We start from the raw sequence: 19,023 nt of genomic DNA on the forward strand, positions 1-19,023 counted from the left end.
CGAGCCAGTTTTAGCATATAACCAGAAGCTAAAAAGTGCTTAACTGTGGTGAACGTGTTATATTCTGTCACACACACACACGCACACCATCATGCATGGACTAAGAAGCAGATAATGGAGATGTGGCCCAGTTCTTGGCGAGTCTGAATAAAAAAAATTTAAAAGTATGGGGTGCCAGCCTTGCAGCAGTCTCTCCTTACACCTGCAGCAGCGTGATGAGCCTCTCCAGGGAGACCTCCTGCATGATCTGCGGGAAGAGGCTGCTGCTGCTCTGAACCATGCTCTCCAGGATGGCCAGGGACACCTGCTGGATGGACGCATCCACGGCATTAGCGTTCACAAAAGACGCAACCTGTGAGGGAACCGGGGGGGGGTAGACAGCACCAGTGAAACAAACCGGAACATCACACGCATGCCAGCGACAGAGGGGAGAGGACAGCGACGTCATGTGACCGCTTCCAACCTTCTTAATGAAGACAGATGACAGATTTTCCCAAGAAACTATCCCATGGTCCATCAGCTCGAGGAAGCCGGTCAGTGCATGGGTCATGAGCAGTGGTTCCCTGACACAAACACACACAAAAAAAACAGCCCATTCACACAACAGTACAACCAACCGTGCCACCCAGTGCAAAATATAGCGATTTCCAAATTTAAAAGAGGGTTGATTGAAAGTGAAAGTGACGTGATTGTCATTGTGAAACACTGCAGCACAGCACGTGGCTTGTGCTCAGTGGCAGTGAAAATAACGCACTCGCTGGCCCCTTCTACGATCTGAACCAGTAGAGAGTGCCCATCGCGGCTGATGAACTCCTGGGCGAATGTGATATCGGTGGATACGGCTGCCAGGAGTTTCAGCGAGTCGCAGCGAACCCCCGAGTCGGAGCTCTGAATGCCCTTGTACAGGTCCTCTGCACAGCGACCCTGCAAACCAACCACACACACACACACACCATTCAGAAACCACTGACCGTGTTGTAAGATAACAGTAGATAGACTCCGAGCCTCACCGGTGCAGTAGTCAGACGGAGAATGCTGCCATTCTTTATGTCTACGCGGTTCTAGAAGTCGGAAAAAAAAAAAAAAAAAAAAAAAAGAGCTTAACACAACACAGAAACAGCGCAGCCCCGCACAGCTGCTGATGGACCGCCGCTGCCACGTCAAGCAGCAGGGACTGTGCAACAGAGACTCCGGTGACACCAAAGCCACAGACGGGCAAACACACACGGGATGGCAATAACTCACTGATTCGGTGATGTAGCACTGGACCCCGTCTGTATACTGCAGGGCATAGTTTTCGGGATCTGGTTTATTCCACCTAAGAATACATTTAAAGACATGCGTAACCCCCCCCACGTGAGGCGCACACACCACGACTGTCGAGTAAGCACGCAAACACACTTACTTATCGCAGACTTCTTTTATGACGGCGCTTAGAGGCTTTTTCTGCATGGGGAATTTTTAAAAGAGAGAGAAAATAAGTTAGCAGGCTGTACAAAAAGGTTGGGATTTCGGTGTAGATCCTGGATTAAAGCGGAGACTATGGAGTTCTCCCAAATCCTTACATCTCCGAAATGAAAAAAAAAAAGAAAAAAAAGTTGCTTCCACATCTCCATCTAAACCCTGTCATTTGTGGTGGACACGGTGGTCAACCAACCCTGGATTTTGGTGTATTGTGGTACACCGATCAATGCACTATAATTTGTGGCCTGACCGGCGGTCAGCCATTACTTGGACATTAAATGTACTGGAGGTGTTCATCGCGGCGCTTAATGTTGACTTTTCAACCCAGACAGTAATAACCTGCACACACATTAGTCAAAATGACATCCTAGAAACCACAAACGTGGAAAACGTCATACACTACAATATGTACCATAGTGTAAAACATATTCTTGAAGCTCATTCTGACCAGAGTGCAGAATATATAAAAATGCTCCACATGTCAATGTGCAAAACACAAAACAGATCTATCTGTTGTAATCTATTTCATTTGCAATGAAAAATTGCTGGTTTTGCAGGAGCTTAGCATGTTCTCCATGGAAAATGACCAACACTACCCAGTTGAGTTGACATCTTAAGACTATTCTCACTATAAGCCTACTTTCCAAAGCAATTTCAGCACATGCGAGTGAGGACTATGCAAACTCTGTTTACCAAAGAATAGGTACGTGGGACAAATTCACCCGAGATTATCTGAATTACCATCAACCCACTTCTTCTCACTTTCAGTGAACATAGTCCATTATCAGCCCTTTTATAGTCAGTTATGTTTGTCTATGTTGCAACCCATGTTTTTACCCACCATAGAAGCCAAAGTTGTATTTTTCCCAAGAAGACAAGACTTAGTTTCATGTCCTGTTTCAGCTTCAGGAAGACAGAAATAAGACGTTTTGAGACCTTCTCTTACCTGGTCCAGCTGGATGAGCTGAGGGTAAGCCCCCGGCATCTGAATAGCAATCTTCACAATGTCCTTCTGCTGAGGCATGATGGAGCTTTGGGTGCCGAGGCTCCTTCAACACTAAATCAGAATGGCAACAAGTCAACGACCTTCGCATGTCTACACACGCACACACTTTCGCTATGAAGCGCACACACTATCTGCTTTGAGTCAGCAGCTATTTCCAGCCTTTTTAATTCCACAAGTGCTCTGCCCAACCCCACTGTTCCTCTTTGTAAAACATAGACACGTACACCAGTCCAAACACACTGACAATTAGTGCCTATGTGGGCAATATGACATTAACTGCACTTACTGAATCAACCTTGTAGAGAAGCACACACTAGTTCAGCTGTTTCTTTTTTTTTTTTTTTGGCTGAATAGTGCTACAGGCGTGAATGTTTCCATATGCTGTAAAGGAGCCATGTCTCATTCTCCCCCTTTGGGACTCCCATCTGGGAGATGGAGAGGAAATCTCTGTCTGCGTTCATGCGATTTGAGGCAGACAAGAGGCATAAAGAGAAAGTAAGGTTGGGGAAAAAGAGAAAGAAAGCTGAAATGTTATTATTTAGGAACTGACTTACTCAAAATGCATGAATGTGTTCCAGGGTGTATAACTCAGAACGTGGCGGAAAATGGGTCTAGAAAAGCACATGCATAACACTATACACTATAAAGGAAGTGTGTAAATGACTCGATCAAATCTGAAGTTAAAGAAGCTCTAGAAGGTTTGGTGTTGAATAGCATGCCATTCCAATTATAGCCACTGCTCTAGGGAATAACTTGAATTTTACTAAGATCCTGTAATGAAAATGTCAGAATGGGCTAATATTTGGGCCAGTAGTATCTGAATTGCAGTTTGAATCATTGCCGTAAAAAAAATCCGAATGTTTTTGCTTGAATCTGAATTCCAATGAACTTGAAACTGCATTTATCCGAGCGGAAAAACTGAACACTCTATACTTACATATTCATTTCTTACAGTTCAGTTTCAGTTTATTAAGACACAGAAAAAGGGGTGAAGCGCAGATTCTCGTTTTCATGGTTATGCCAGTTCTGCAGAACTGTTGTAAACGGTCTAAACTCCACTCTCTTCATCTCACAGAACTGATATGGTTCTGTGCAAAGTGAATAAGTAAGTAAGTGGTGGCCTAGTGGGTAAGGAAAGGGACCCGTAGTCGAAAGGTTGCTGGTTCAAATCCTAAGGTGCCACAGAGTAAAGCACCGTCCCCACACACTGCTCCCTGGGCGCCTGTCATGGCTGCCCACTGCTCACTAAGGGTGATTGTTAAATGCAGAGGACGCATTTCATTGTGTCACAGTGTGTTGTGCTGCAGTGTTTCACAATGACAAATCACTTCACTTTCTTTCCCCAATATCAGCCCATATCCCAGTGTTGCTGTACTCAAATATCTTCCTTTTACACTGAAACCAGCTTATTTTACGTATCGGCAACAAACTGCAGGGCTTTTCTGGATTCTTAAAAAAAGCGAAAATCCTGCTCCTGACCCAGGCGGCTCCATCACTGCACTTCAACCGGCCCAAAAGTAACTGAGAACCAGGAATGCGTTTTCCAGTCCCAGCATGTCCCAGCATGCACCGGGCCCAAGTGGGCGCCCAGACAGCACCCTCCTCCCGCAGCGGGGAGCGAATACGAACACGCACGTTGCTTTTGCGGAACGGAAATTGGCGAACCCTGCGGTCTCCAGCTGCCACAAACAGGCTCTGGGGCCGCGTGAAAATCTAGACGGTGAACCCACGCGTGACACCTCTTCTCGGAGGCGCAGTGCGTGGACCGGTTCACAGGTACCGAGCCCCCCCTTACGACCCAGACTAACGCGGCGTTTCCCCTCAGACGTCCGGGAGCGCTGCTTTATCGGACGGCTCACTATTTGGCACCCGACCCGCACGAACACGGGTTACTGCGCGGGTCGCCCACGCACAGGAGCCATGTCGCGCCGAGGAGACACCCGACTCGCGGTCCCGGGGACACCGTTTAACTCGCAGCGCGACAGCGCACCGTGCGCTCGGCCGAGCCGCGGAAAGAGCGGCGAACCGCGGCTTTTCTCTTTCGCGCGAAGCACCGTACCTGTTCCCGGTCGTCCGCGTCCGCCTCGCGTCGGAAACCGCGACAAGTTAATACGCGGATGTTCCCCGGGACTGGGGGGCAGATGTGGAACTTTCTGAAGTCGCCTAATTGACCCCCCACCCCCCTCATCCCGCAGTTCCGGGTTGAGAGCTTGAGCTCCAGCCGCCGCCTGTAGGACAGAAGAGGAGACCGAAGTTCCGACAGGTTATAAACACGAACTCGAGATGCGGATGATTTTTTTTTACATTTAAATTTACGGCATTTACCAGACGCCCTTGTCCAGAGCGACTTACAATCAGTAGTTACAGGGACTTAGGGTCAAGTGTCCTGCTCAGGGACACAATGGTAGTAAGTGGGATTTGAACCTGGGTCTTCTGGTTCATAGGCGAGTGTGGCTACTACCACACCCTCACTCGTCACTGTACATTTTACAAAAGTAAATTTTATATAGATTTTTTTTATTCAATGTGCCTCTAGGAGGGATTTATGTTTTGTTGCACCTTCTGCTTGGAATGATTTACAGAAATCTCTCAAGCTACAGTGTCTAACCCAGCTTCTATTAATAGAATGCTCGCAAATTGAGGTCACTTTCACCTTAAACTCTGATATCATTGCCCTTTTGTCTTGTGATTGATCATTTAAATATAATTTCTTGGCCAGTCCTTTAAAATTTTGTAATTAAATCTCAAATCAGATTGAACCTGGTTAAATAAAGGTTTTATTTAATAGATCAGCTCTTCTGTCTGCCTTTTTACCAATAATTTACTATGCAACCATAGCCGAGTAACACACTACAGTCTTTGTTGCAAGAGAGATTTGTAATAACTAATAATAACTTTAATGAATCATGATCAAGTCAGTAAACAGCACTTTACAAAGTATGTTGTTTATTTGTCCTTGTGGAAAATATTAATGCCATGAGGTTAGGCCTGGAAACAATTTAAATTAACTGGTATCACCCAACACTGATAATGCTCCTGAGTTCAGGAATAAATTCAAAACAAGCCAGTTATCATGGAGTTAAATGCATGGGGCGGCTAAATGGCCAGGTTGAATATCCCCTTAAAGTGCAATGTTGGGAACATTTCAAAATTAATGTCAATTTTGGGGTAGTTTAAAAAAAAAAAAAACAAGTTGCCATATCCAAGAGATAAAAAAATAAACAGTACAGGCTTTCTGTATCGAAGCACAGCAGTGCCTCTGGGATATATCTTTTCTGTACATATTAAGAAGCATTTGAAAACAAAACACAAAATGTCAACCCGTTAATATTTACAAAATCAATGTTGTTGTTGTTTTTTTTTACACTTCTGTGTTTACTACACCAGAGGTATTTCGTTCAGACAATAAATCCAACCATTGAATGTGCACCCACTGAAAATGTTCCATGGCTACCCAGACAAGCTACTTATCACACAGCCATAAATTCTCATGCAATAGAGTCTTGGGGAGAATTAGGAAATCTTTCGGATATCCATTATATTAACTGTTGAATTCCATACTGAAAAAAATGCTACCTCTCTGCCAAATGCAGTAATAATTCATTTGATTAGTATTCGTAACGACATTTTAATTTTAGCATTTGGAGAACAGCATTTTGATCGGCTTTTGTTGCTGTTCCATGAATTAAAAACACTGATTCAGACTATTTGTCCCTTGAAAAGCCAAAGTTGTAAACGCTAAGATTATGTAAAACAGCAATACATAAATTCATCCTATCAAACCTAGTTTGTCTGTTCTGTAATATCACATTCATCTCATGGAATAAGAAGTGTCAGATCGGGTACATGGGGCACGGCAGGGTTATGAGACAAATACTTTTTGCACTTCACGTAGCCCAGTTTGTCCGTGTCGCCGCACACGTGCACTTTATGTCAGTATGTAACAGACATTGTCGTGTTAGGTTCTCGTGACTCCATCCGTCAAAAGTTGCGCACTGAGCATAAGTGCAGTTACCATCTGATTGTGAGAGTAAAACCTTGAACGCAAGGGGTTAATGGAGGTTAAGAGACATTGGAAAACAACAGTCAAATAGTAATTAAATACACCTTCAGGATAAGTCATTGAGAGACAGACAAGCATACGCTTTTGCCAAAAAAAAAACAACAAAGATATTTGGGCAGTGTGGAGGACATGATGATTACAGACAGGGAGTTTCATGGGTACTTTACAGAAAAGAAGCGAGTGTGTGGGAGGTACATGGTTTTGGGGTTTTCAGTTGTTCGGGCACTGTGCTAGGTTCTTGTCACTTGGCCTGGAAATGGCCATGCCAAAAACAGATGTGACCAATGACATATATATATATACATAATGTGTGTGAGACACTAAAGGGGAAGATATGTTGTGTACAACTAAGGCTATTTTGAGACACATCTGCTGTAACTTTTTAGAACAATTTGTGGGTTTGAAATTGGACAGAAGTAAAAACAAACTTTATATACTCACAAATCAGATTATTATATACAAGTCCAAATAGAATTACTTTTTTTTTCCCTGTAAAAAGCAGAAAAATACAAAAACACCAACTGATACAATTCAGAGGTCAAAGGTTGATGGCAGGAACATCAAACAGGTCGCAGAGACCTTCTGATTCATCCAGGTTGTAGGTGTAATCATAGTCACTTGGAGGAGGGGAGAGGCGAAGGAGTGGAGAAAACACTGCAAAAACACAGGAAAGGCATTCTGGACACTCAGTTCTGTTTCGCACACCCACCCATTCACCCACCCACCCCATACACTGATAATCTTTAAATATGCTTCTTTTGTCTCTGTTTCTCTGAGGCACAGCAACCTACCCTCTGAAGACATCAACTCCTCCAGAAGATCTGTGCTCATGATTTCTGCACAAGAGAAGTTTCACACCACGTGGTTAGTGGGTTTACATTTTCATCCATTGACCTGTCAGTCATCTGTGTTTACATTTACCTTTAGTTGGGTCAAACATTTCAGACAGTTCTTTGGGAAAGTCCAACACTAGAAATTAGTGGGGAAAAAAACAAAATGTTTCAAGTGTCTACTCACAACCTTTCTCATACACACACTGCATGTGCGGTAACAACTTACAGTCTGAGGGTTCCGACTTGATCGGCTCAAAGTCTGCGGTGGAGGCGGGGACAGAGGAACTGCTGTCTAATGAGGCAGAGGACTCCAGAGGCTGTGTATCCACTGCAGGCGTGGGATTGGATGGCAGGTCTGAGGGCAAAGAGTGGCACAGTAGAGTTACTGGGGAGTTCTGTCACTCAACAGCCAAGAGTCCATTTATTCAGAGGGCTTAATAATACAAATTAAACGAGGTTATCAATTTTCAATGAAAAATGAAGTCTTTGTCATTGTGAAACACTACAGCATAAAGAAATGTGTGCATTTAACCAATCAAAACCAATTTAACCAATCACCCTTGGCGAGTAGTGGGCAGCCATGAAAGCTCCCCCGGAGAGCTCTCCCCCCGATTACAGGTCAGTTTCCTTACCCGCCAGGCCAACCACTGCCTCAGATTTTAGACTCACGTTGGGGGTGTTTTGGTCTCTTTCTGTCATTTCCTTTTTTCAGTAGGGGAGCTCTAGTCTGTCACTTTATAACTCTCCCCATATCTTTTAGGGAGGTTTTGTAGAGTTGCAATGTTATGCAGAATAATACGCATCTTTTCACAACAAGAAACAAAATGATACGCGTCTGAGACACCAAAAGGTGTTGATCTTGAGCTGCTGTCTGGCCCAATTCTCACTCGGACCTTTGTCACTGCCATATGTAACTTATGTATTACATATAGCACTGCCTTAACAAACAATATTTCTAAATTGGCCTGTCCCATGAGAAGACGTGAGACATGTTGCGTGGTGTCCGTCTTGCTCCAGTCAGAAAGAAAGAATCCAGAACAGATCCTTAAACACTGAAGTAGTAGAGTTTAACAATAATTTTATTAAAGTAACTATCAAGAGTCTCTTAAAAAAAGGCAACACATGTAATCAGTTATCATCATGGCATCGAAATATAATATAAATATGCCCTTGTTTTCTGTCTAGCCTTATAAAGTGCTCTGGAGTTGACCATTCACATAAAAATGAAGAATGGAGCAGGACAGCACAGACCTGAGGTAGGCGGTGCTGAGTTGGCAGAAGTGGGTGTGTTGGCAGGTGTGGATGTGTCTGTGCTGATGGGAGGTGGGGGCTGAAAACTGCGGTCTTCTGTCGGAAGGGACACTACGACAGGTGCTGGTAGGTTTCGGAGAATGTCCTCAGGTGGTGGGACAGGCAGCACCACTGGAGAGGCACTCGATGGGTCTTTGTTCACTAGAAGAACCTCAATTGGCCCTGTGCTGCTCTTCAAGTGGATCTGGTACTTTTTCTGTCCATTGACCACCTGAACAGGAGACAGTGTTCATAATCTGAGACACTGGGGGGCAGCAGTGAGCTACACAGTAAACAACAGAATTCAACCTGCAATTAGGTAAAAGGACTGAATGATTAAAAACAAAGATTTAGAAATGGGACATTATGTGTTATAACGACGCTATACATACACCAAGTGAAATAAAAATTTTCTAGGGGGATAAAATGTGTTGAATCTTGAGCATTTACATTAAATTAGCTTAATATTGATAGCAATCTTGCCAATCTTTAAGAAAGTTCTAATATTATTGAAAACTGAGGGGAAGCTAACTTCTATTAACCCTAAAACTGTGCAACTGGTGACAGAAAATACTAATGGAAACGGCAACTTCCATTTATCAGATTAGGTGGAGTTTCAGGTAAATTTTTCATGAAACTGGAAATGTTCCCCTCATATAGCGGTCACATGACATTCTAAATTAAATGTCACGGTATGTCCTTACGACATCAAAAAAATATAGCGCAATAAACAGTTTCTAGGTGAAATCTGTAAAATCTTTATTTTTGTTGCAAAACGTCACTGAATGGAAATGCTATAATTTTGCTATTGTGTATTATCAACATTTAGAGTATCTCTGAAATGGAAACGCAGCTATTTATTCCACGCTTTAAGGTAATAATACACTTAATATAATGATCAGCTGCTGGGACAAAAAACCCATCCAAGTCGTCAGTTTAAAATGGTGATTACAGTATTTACATAATTATATGAGTTTTAGATTGACACAGTGATTGAATTGAACTAAAAACACTTACAGACTCCGGTATCGGCACCTCCAGTTGTGTGCCGGAAGGTGCCCGTATTGCAAGAAGTGTGTCACCTACAAGAGCATGAAAAAACATATAAAACCAGTTTGATCACTGGAGAAAGAGGCTGTTAATGTTTAATGGCCACCAACCACTCACCTTTAAAGCAGCTGCAGAGGTCTTGGTGTGTCACATAAGCCAGAGTGCATGTTTGTCAAGGCCCAACATACTCTTTAAATACATCATCAGACATGAACCACTGTACACCACATGCACTTCTGCATGAGACAGAACTAGAGTGTTTTTGCATGCTCAGTGCATATATACAAATTATTATTTTTTTTTAATGTCTTCTATTTCATATTACCCACCTACTCAAGAGAGTCAGGAATGGAGGAAGCTGAAATAACTATAAATTATTTCACATATTAAGAATAGAAAAGGCCTGGGCAGCTCAGTTTAACTGAAGGATATGGGCTGTTTTGAGAGTCATCTGTAACATTCTTGATGCTCTGCTGGACCCAAATCCTCTGCTGGTCCAGCTCCTGTTCTCGCCGGTCCAGATCCTCGAGTTCCACTTTAAGATCTATCAGCTTATCCGCAATCTCCCGCGTGTTGCAGCCTGGACCAACCCCCCTGAGGGAATTATAAAAGTTTATAGCACTTTAATATTTAGCAAGCCGTATTAATCAATTTCTAAATGAGCAAATAGGTTTTATTATTTTATCAGATAAGATATTGGAATGATTTTCAGAGAAGCTAACTCACTTCCACTGGATGCTGTTTTTCGACTTCTTCTCGATCAGCCCAATGCCTTCCAAAACATTGGTGATGTCGTAGATGCGCCGCTTCTGTCTGACGGCCAGCGTATCTGCAGCCTACAGAACAGGCACAAACGAGGGACAGGGGACATGATGCACAAATGCAGGCGTGGCACACATGTGCCGCAGGTTCAAAACCATCCATTCTTGCTGCATTTTCCTCTGTAACCTTCGACCCACAGGCGACCTTCACACGGCCCCCGCATCTAAAGGCCAGTCGTCTGAAGTCTTTTTTTCCCCACCCTAACGCGTCCCGACCGACGTCCGGGTAAGTCCGCTCGGACCCGTCAGGTCGACTCGGTTCTCCATGCAAATGCCGGGCTCCGAGGCCGCTGATTGGCTGGCCGCTGTAATGAACGCCGGCTCGCCGGCAGCAGCGCCGCGGTGCCCGCGGCCCTTTGAATCGCCGCATCGGCGCGACAGGACAACGTCGCACGGATATTTCTGCTCGCGTCCGATCCAATTTGCAAACGCGAGGTTAACTCTCGCGGTGCTGGCTGAAAACGGGGCTAGGAACTTTGACACAGTTCAGTAAAAAAAATTAAAAAAAAAACTTCAGTCGCCTAAAACTCTGAGGGCTTCGTAACTTTTGGAGGACGAGCGACTTATTAGTTCGCTGCTTCTGGCAAAGCAGCGACATAACTTGTGCCGCTTTGTTGACATTCGGCGGCTCCGGGGCAGCTAACCGGCTAGCTGTGTTAGCAAATAACAAAGACTGCCATGCTTACTGCCTTGAGGTCCAACACGCCGTCCTTAGCCTCCTGGAGCAGGGTGACAAATTTGGTGGTGAGAAGCCCGAGGCTCTTCTCGTGCCTGCTGGGGGTCTGCGGGTGAATCGAGTCGCCCATCGCCCCCGGGTCGGTTCTACAGGGCTCTAGATCCATCCGTTTTAAACCCGCAGTCCGGTTCGGGCACCGTCTCTCGCCTATTTCCGTCCCGCTTCAGTCCCGTCGGGCTGCCGCCTCGGCCGAAGTCCCCCCGAAACGCGGTCGCAGCCACCGAGGCGCGGGACGCGGGCCAGCGAGACCGACGTGGGCGAGTCCGGTCCGCTCGGGAGGAAGATCCAGATGGAAGTTACAGTATCAACAGGAGACGCGTACACAGACTTGAATGACTGAAGCCGTTGGACTCGCGAGGCATCATGGGATGCACTGAGCAAGCGCATCAGTAGCAGTTCAACAAAAGCGCCGTTAGAGGGCGCCACCCGCACGCCCATTAGACCGCTCCACCACGTGCTTTACAGTGCTTGCATTTACTCACGTAGAAAACTTTTGTTCGCAACCATTACTTTCATCAGGCCTCACATATGGGGCAGTGGTGGCCTAGCCCTTAAGGAAGTGGCCCTGTAATCAGATGGTTGCCGGTTCGAATCCCTAAATGCCAAGGCGCCACTGAGCAAAGTACCGTCCCCACACACTGCTCGCCGGGCGCTTGTCATGGCTGCCCACTGCTCACCAAGGGTGATGGGTTAAAAGCAGAGGACACATTTCATGGTGTCACCGTGTGCTGTGCTGCAGTGTCTCATAATGACAATCACTTCTCTTTCATATTATGATTACTAAGTGGGTAGGTTGTGGTACTGAAGAAGGTGTTGCACTGCTACCTTACACAATAACTGCTACCATAACACAATAAATACATTAACTCCCTCATTTTCCTCAAATTCTTTTCCATTAATCCCCACTCAGGGTCGTGGTACACTTACACACCCAAACCTACAGAAAATTCCACTTCACCTAGTGGAAACCCGAGAACCTGGAGGAATCCCACACCAATACAGGGAGAGCATGCAAAGTCTGCATGCACAAGGTCCAAGCACAACCCTGGAGGTATGTAAGATATGTCTCTATCTGCCATCTTTGTACCCTTTTCTGATCTCCTCCCATGGAGCCTGAAACAATTTCGTCCCTCAAGCCATCACCCAATGATCCCCATATTATCAGTGATCTGTCGCTTATTGCATCCTGCTCCACATCCACAATACTAATTTGGTCTAATCTTAAACATCCGATACACTACACTCTTTTTTGTGTTACCTGGAGTGTGTATTGTGCATTTCCTTTAAAAATAGATTTTTTTTTTTTGTATTTTGTAGTATTGCATTCTTCTTATTCACCCAATATATTTAATTGTATTACTTTGAGGGATGCAAATGGCTGGAAACATATTGCCTATGCATTTAACATTAAGTAATTGTGATTCCGAATGTCTCCCAAGCTCCCCCATGTCTTTGCATAGTCACTTGAATTGCTCATTTACAGTATTAGTTTATTGTGAAATGGCACCATTAAAATAGTAATTTACTGGATTCACGTGAGAACTTCATTGTACTCTGTACATATGGCAATAAGATCTTTGTTTCAACAAGTGTTACTGTCACAGGAAAGGAGATGACCTCATGTATTCAGCGTGTACCTTCTTGATATAGATTTCTAATACATTTTAACATTAACTATCCAATATAACTCTTCATATAACAATTTATTGTATTGGGTTTTTTTGTTTTTATGTATTAAAGGTCAAATTTACAGCAGCCGTGTTTACTGAACTGTTGCCTAGATAAGACTGTTCAAAGTCCTGCACAGTAAATTAGTTCATTTTAGTTGCAGTGACTCTTTCCCTCCTAGTGCCAATTTAGTGCTCATTTCCTGAACTTGGAAAACATGGACAGTGTTTTGTGAAATTTTTGCCATGGGAAAAACAAACCTCACAGAAACATTAAGAACGCAGGAATAAATCACAAGCCACTCCCTTTTGTGCTGATGTTTATCAAGCGCATAAAGCCAAAGGTGCAGAACAGTGCAGCCGCATTCATCATGGTGGGCTCGCTGGTTCTACTCTGGATATGCTTCAGCCTCCTCTTCTTCCTCCTCCGGACCCAGAGGCCAAGAAACTTCCCACCAGGACCCAGACTCTTTCCATTATTTGGGAACCTGCTGCAACTGAGCCTCGCCAATCCTATGAAAGATTTTGAGAGGGTAATGTGATCCTGAATAAATAAAAAAAAAATTTAAATGTACTAGTTGTACTTAATGAATCTCTATTAATAATACAAATATTTCCCATTGCTAATTTCTCACCGCAGTCCAGTAGAGTTGAAAAGTAAAGGAACACCTTGATAATGTAATGTGTTCTTGTGTCCACAGCTTTCAAAGCAGTATGGGAAGGTTTTCAGTTTTTTCATTGGGTCGAAGCCAGCCGTTGTTCTCACCGGGGTGGAAAGCATCAAAGAGGCGCTGGTGAATAAGGCTGGAGACTTTTCTGGGCGACCCCTTGATTTACTTATCAGCCATGTTACCGAGAACAAGGGTAAGCAGCACATCACCGGGACTGTGAGCTTAATGCTTAATGAACTGCATGTTAAACTACATGTATAGAATAATTATAAATGTATATATGTATTCACATGCTACAGGCGTCATCCTGGCTAACTACGGGCCGAGCTGGAAAGATCATCGGCGCTTTGCGCTCATGACCCTGAGGAACTTTGGCCTGGGAAAACAGTCAATGGAGCAGCGGATATTGGGAGAGGTTTCACACATCACTACCTGTTTAGAAAAAAGTGTTGGTAAGAAATTCAATTAATTCTCACGTTAATAAATGAATAATGAAGCAATGCAATTAGTCATGTTTTTCGTATTGGCATAGTTCATTAATGAACTAATGGTATTTTAAATGAAGGAATGCTGCATGTAAATATTTTATGACATTATTATTAATATATCATCTTTGTAAACAGGACAATCCATGAGCCCACAAACCTTGTTCCACAAGGCTGGATCAAATATTATCTGCTCTATACTGTTTGGAGTCCGTTATGATTATGAAGATTCATTCCTTGTGTCTTTAATCTCCATGTTTACTGAAAATGCCAAGATTGCCAATGGTCCTTGGGCAATGGTAATACATTAAAACCATTTCATGTTAAGCTAATAATATTAATAATTGGAAGGTGAATTCATAAAATGCAACTATCACGTATTAATACATACTGTGAACAAAAATACGAACATTTAAATATTAAACATTTTCTACATACACAAATAAAGACCCAATACTCTGAAATATTGCTGACAAAACAGGGGTCAGAAAACCAGTCAGTATCTGGTGTTGCAACCATTTGCCTCATGCAGTTCAACACATCTCCATCTCATAGAGTTGATCAGGTTGTTGATTGTGGCCTGTGGAATGTTGGTCCACTCCTCCTCAATAGTTGCTGAATATTGTCAGGAACTGCAATGGCCTGTTGTACCCGTATTAAGACACTGTTGTAAACATGCTCAATGCGTGACGTGTCTGGTGAGTTGTTCTCGCCATGAACAAACTAGGATTGTGTACAGATCCTTATCATGCACAACAATGGGCCTCAGGATTTCGTAGATCCAGCTCTGGTAGACACTCCTACAATCAGCATGCCAATTGCACGTTTCCTTGAAAGCTTCAACATCTGTGTCATTGTGCTGTGTGATGAATCTGCACATTTCGAAGTGGCCTTTTATTGTGGGCAGACTAAGGCAGCTGTGCAATATTCATGCTGTATAATCAGCACCTTGTTATGCCAAACCTGTGACGTGGGATGGGTTATCTCGGCAAAGGAGAAGTGCTCACTTACACAGATTTACACCAATTTGTGAAGTAATGGGTCCTTTGTGGATGCAGAAAATGTTTCAGATCTTTGAACTCATGAAAAACGGGAGCAAAAACAAAAGTGCTAAACTTATATTTTTGGTTAATTGTAATTAATTCCTTAATCAGTAAAAGCATGACTATAACATTTTTCTACAGATTTATGACACATTCCCCATGTTAAGGTGTTTGCCTCTGCCATTCAGAAGAGCATTTAGAAATACAGATATATTAAAGAAAATGGCCAATAACATGATCAGTGAGCATAAAAAGACCAGAACCCCAGGAGAGCCCAGGGACTTCATAGACTGCTACCTGGATGAACTGGAGAAGGTGTGAATGAGACCCTCTGAAATATTTAGAGTGTAGATCTGTTGAACTTTTAGTGAACTTCATCATGCTGCTGATTTCAGAGAGGAGATGATGGGTCTTTTCATGAGTCCCAGCTTGTCATGTATATTTTGGACCTGCATTTTGCTGGAACTGATACCACCTCCAACACCCTCCTCACAGCGTTCCTCTACCTGTCAACCCATCCAGACGTTCAAGGTGGGTCTCTTGCAGTGACTGTTTCTGATATTAAGTAAAATATTTCTAGGGAACCACAGTCCTCGGTGACCTTTTGTGTTCAGAGAGGTGCCAGCAGGAGATTGATGAGGTCCTTCAGGACAACAAGTGTCCCTCGTTTGAGGATAGACACAAGATGCCCTATGTCCAGGCAGTAATCCACGAGTCACAGCGAGTCGGAGACATTGTACCACTCAGCGTGTTCCACAGCACAGTCACAGACACTGAGCTGATGGGATATAACATCCCCAAGGTAAGAACTAGATTTGATTGTAAATATATTGTTGTTAGAAGAATATTCTGCTGTTAGAATGTTTTCTAATAAAGTTTTACTCTGATATCTGCATAAATCATTCTTTAGGGGACTCTGGTCATTCCAAACCTGTCCTCAGCACTGAAACAGGAGAATCAGTGGAAGTTTCCACATGAATTCAACCCTTCCAATTTCTTGGATGATCAGGGCCAGTTTGTGAAGCCTGAGGCCTTCGTGCCCTTTTCTGTTGGTAAGACATCTGTTTAAGTAATTATAGTGATGCTGTAGAATTCAGTTTCCATTTTTTTACTATAAATAATGATCTCTAATGATGTTTTCTGTGTTTTTAGGACCCCGCATGTGTCTAGGAGAGGGTTTGGCTCGTATGGAGCTCTTCCTGATCTTGGTCTGTCTGCTGCAGCGCTTTAAGTTTGTTTGGCCTGAGGATGCAGGTGAACCTGACTATACCCCTGTTTTTGGGGTCACCATGTCACCCAGGCCATATAAAATAAGTGTGAAGCTAAGAAACAATAAATTAAACTGAAAACTGTCTCTGGACATAATCTGAACAGTTTTAGACTCTGAACTGAAATTAAAGTAGAAGAAGAAATTGGCAGATGTTATTAAGACATTTAATTGATTTAAACAAAAAAATGAATATCGTTAAGACTTTTGTAACATGTGAATATAAATGATTCTATAAGTGATTCTAGAATTACTCTAAATTTGTTTTCTAAAATCACATCAGATTAAATCATCAAATTATATCGAAAGGCAATCCAACCACCTGTCCACTAGATCTAATCCGCAATGATCTAAACCATCTCTACTGACCTCATCCCTTTCATTTCTTATATCATAAACAGCTCAATCACATCTGGCCATGTACCATCTGCCTTTAAATCAGCCAGGGTTCTTCCAATCCTAAAGAAACCCACCGCTGATCCTACAGACATGAACAATTACCGACCAGTTTCTCTCCTCTCATTCCTTTCTAATATCCTTGAGTGCTGTGTCTACAATCAGCTATCACTTCATCTATCACAGAACAACCTCCTGGATCCTAACCAGTCTGGATTAGAAAAACTATCATCAGTACTTATTCTCCTTGACCTCCCTGCAGCATTTGACACAGTTAACCACAAGACTCTCTTGTCTATCCTGAAGAGGCTTGGAATTTGGGGCTCAGCACAGCAGGGGTTTGCTTCCTACCTTGATGAGCGATCTTACCAAAAGACTTGGAAAGGATCCACCTCTGCCTCATGTAGACTCTCCACTGGTGTCCCTCAAGGCTTAGTACTAGGTCCTCTCCTTTTCTCCCTCTACATGAGATCACTTGGTGAAGTCATTTCCTCACATGGATTATCCTACCACTGCTATGCTGACAACACACAACTCATCTTCTCTTTTCCTCCCTCTGATCAACATGCTGCTTCCAAAATCTCTGCATGTCTAATTGACATCTCGTCTTGGATGGCAGCCCATCACCTCCAACTCAATCCCACCAAAACTGAACAAATTTTCATTCCAGCAGGTTCTGCACCACGTCAGGATCTTGCTATTTACCTGGACCAACTCACAACCTTGGAGTAACAATAGACAACCAACTCTCCTTCTCTACTCACATCAGCAATCATTTCCGCTCATGTAGATTCCTTCTCTACAATATCCGACGAATCCGTCCTCATCTGTCAACCCAGGCCACCCAGATACTGGTTCAGTCCTTAGTAATCTCAAGACTGGATTACTGCCTGGTCTGCCTCTATGTACCATCTGACCTCTAGCTGGTCTGCCTCTATGTACCATCTGACCTCTACAACTAATACAAAATGCAGCAGCACAACTGATCTTCAACCTTCCCAAATTCTCCCACACCGCCCCTCTGCTACGTTCCCTCCACTGGCTCCCAGTAGCTGCACACATCAGGTTCAAAATACAAAAAGCCAAACATGGAGTAGCACCATCCTACCTCACAGCCCTTATTACACCTCGCACTGCACCTCGTATACTCCAAACCTCCAGTACTGCTCAGCTGGTCCCTCCATCTCTGAAGGAAAAAGGAACACATTCATCTAGACTCTTCCTCTGTCTTGGCCCCTCGGTGGTGGAATGAAATTCCCCTCGAGGTCAGAACAGCATAGTCACTGAGTATTTTTAAACAGCAGCTTAAACCTCAACCTTCCTCTTTAGAGAATATTTAGATTAACTTGTAACCTTCTTATTGTCTAACTTATGAATAGAAACTACAATAGAGTGAATAAAAAGATTGTATTCATAGTTGGGGGTCCTAGTGAACCAGAATTGATCACTTCATCGATGGTAACATGGAAGCACGTTGTAAGTCGCCCTGAATAAGGGCGTCTGCCAAATGCCTTAAATGTAAATGTAAAAGAATGTAATGATTTGTATCTCACAAACCCATATTTTTTTCTGAATAAAACAAAGAAAACATGCAACATGTTGAAATTGAGACATTTTATTATTTCATGAAATCTATTACCTCATTCAGGCATCTCCAAAAGTAAAAAAGTAATGGGAGCAACTAAAGGCTAGAAGAAAGAAAGTGGTACTTAAAAGAAACAGAAAAGATATTAAAAAAAAAAATAATAAAAAAGTTTAATGACAAAAGGTCTGCGTCAAAGCAGTACCTCAGGGGTTTACTAATCAGCAGAAAACTCTTTGTTGTTATCACGACTACGGACTTACGGGGGAAGGAAGAGCAAAGGTCTGACATGCTGGGTGTCACGACTACGGACTTACGGGGGAAGGAAGCACAGAGGTCTGACATGTTGGAAAGGGGTTTTATTCATAAACAAACCATAAACTCAAAGAAACAATGGCGCGGTGGCCGAAAACGATTTAACTTAAATGAAGAACTTAAACAAACCCGTAGGCGTGTGGCGATTGCCAGAACTGAAAATACATACCTTCACCCACTGAAGTCAAGTTCATGTCTGAGTTCACGAAAATGCCGGAGACCTAGAAGGGGCGAAAACTTCCGGCATTTATGGGGCGTCAGGATTGGAGTCAGGTGTGGAGCCCAGCTGCAGGCAATCCTGACAAAGCCCCCCCTCCAAGGGCTACGTCCTCGG

The 19,023-nt window shown here is 43.4% G+C and overlaps 3 protein-coding genes across 7 annotated transcripts in view; 1 reads left to right on the forward strand and 2 right to left on the reverse strand.

Moving 5' to 3' along the window:
- elmo3 (engulfment and cell motility 3) overlaps nt 1–4,703 on the reverse strand; it is a 13,172-nt gene extending 8,469 nt beyond the window's left edge. Inside the window, exons 1-9 of one of the 3 annotated variants that reach the window (XM_028959298.1) lie at nt 4,530–4,703; nt 2,757–2,921; nt 2,411–2,521; nt 1,406–1,446; nt 1,246–1,318; nt 1,011–1,061; nt 755–924; nt 464–563; nt 201–352 (exon numbers count right to left, since the gene is read on the reverse strand). In XM_028959298.1, the coding sequence (XP_028815131.1) occupies nt 201–352; nt 464–563; nt 755–924; nt 1,011–1,061; nt 1,246–1,318; nt 1,406–1,446; nt 2,411–2,488 (665 nt within the window). In that variant the 5' untranslated portion in view covers nt 2,489–2,521; nt 2,757–2,921; nt 4,530–4,703. Of the gene's footprint in view, nt 1–200; nt 353–463; nt 564–754; nt 925–1,010; nt 1,062–1,245; nt 1,319–1,405; nt 1,447–2,410; nt 2,522–2,756; nt 2,922–3,024; nt 4,232–4,529 lie in introns of those variants that run through there. The other 2 variants (XM_028959299.1, XM_028959297.1) reach the window with 2 other exon arrangements.
- Nucleotides 3,992–16,882, forward strand: LOC114767468 (cytochrome P450 2F2-like). 3 transcript variants are annotated; one of them, XM_028959302.1, is made up of 13 exons: nt 3,992–4,246; nt 7,311–7,397; nt 8,552–8,622; nt 12,174–12,314; nt 13,260–13,463; nt 13,632–13,794; nt 13,901–14,053; nt 14,225–14,385; nt 15,271–15,444; nt 15,525–15,660; nt 15,744–15,931; nt 16,040–16,181; nt 16,282–16,882. In XM_028959302.1, exons 3-13 carry the CDS (start codon nt 8,590–8,592, stop codon nt 16,473–16,475), a joined length of 1,689 nt encoding a protein of 562 aa, XP_028815135.1. In that variant the 5' UTR covers nt 3,992–4,246; nt 7,311–7,397; nt 8,552–8,589; the 3' UTR covers nt 16,476–16,882. The 3 variants fall into 3 exon arrangements, with proteins under 3 accessions (XP_028815135.1, XP_028815136.1, XP_028815137.1); XM_028959303.1 differs by having other exon boundaries at nt 13,368–13,463; XM_028959304.1 differs by lacking the exon at nt 8,552–8,622.
- Nucleotides 5,418–11,621, reverse strand: e2f4 (E2F transcription factor 4). The gene is made up of 10 exons (XM_028959306.1): nt 11,214–11,621; nt 10,433–10,542; nt 10,139–10,300; nt 9,824–9,867; nt 9,674–9,738; nt 8,618–8,888; nt 7,593–7,721; nt 7,455–7,502; nt 7,325–7,369; nt 5,418–7,187 (listed from the first exon to the last, which is right to left on the reverse strand). The coding sequence occupies exons 1-10, from the start codon at nt 11,367–11,369 to the stop codon at nt 7,072–7,074; spliced, it is 1,146 nt and encodes a 381-aa protein (XP_028815139.1). The 5' UTR covers nt 11,370–11,621; the 3' UTR covers nt 5,418–7,071.
- Nucleotides 16,883–19,023: the final 2,141 nt, after the last annotated feature.

This window comes from Denticeps clupeoides, chromosome 17 (genome assembly GCF_900700375.1).
Source record: "Denticeps clupeoides chromosome 17, fDenClu1.1, whole genome shotgun sequence".
Classification (NCBI taxonomy): domain Eukaryota; kingdom Metazoa; phylum Chordata; class Actinopteri; order Clupeiformes; family Denticipitidae; genus Denticeps; species Denticeps clupeoides.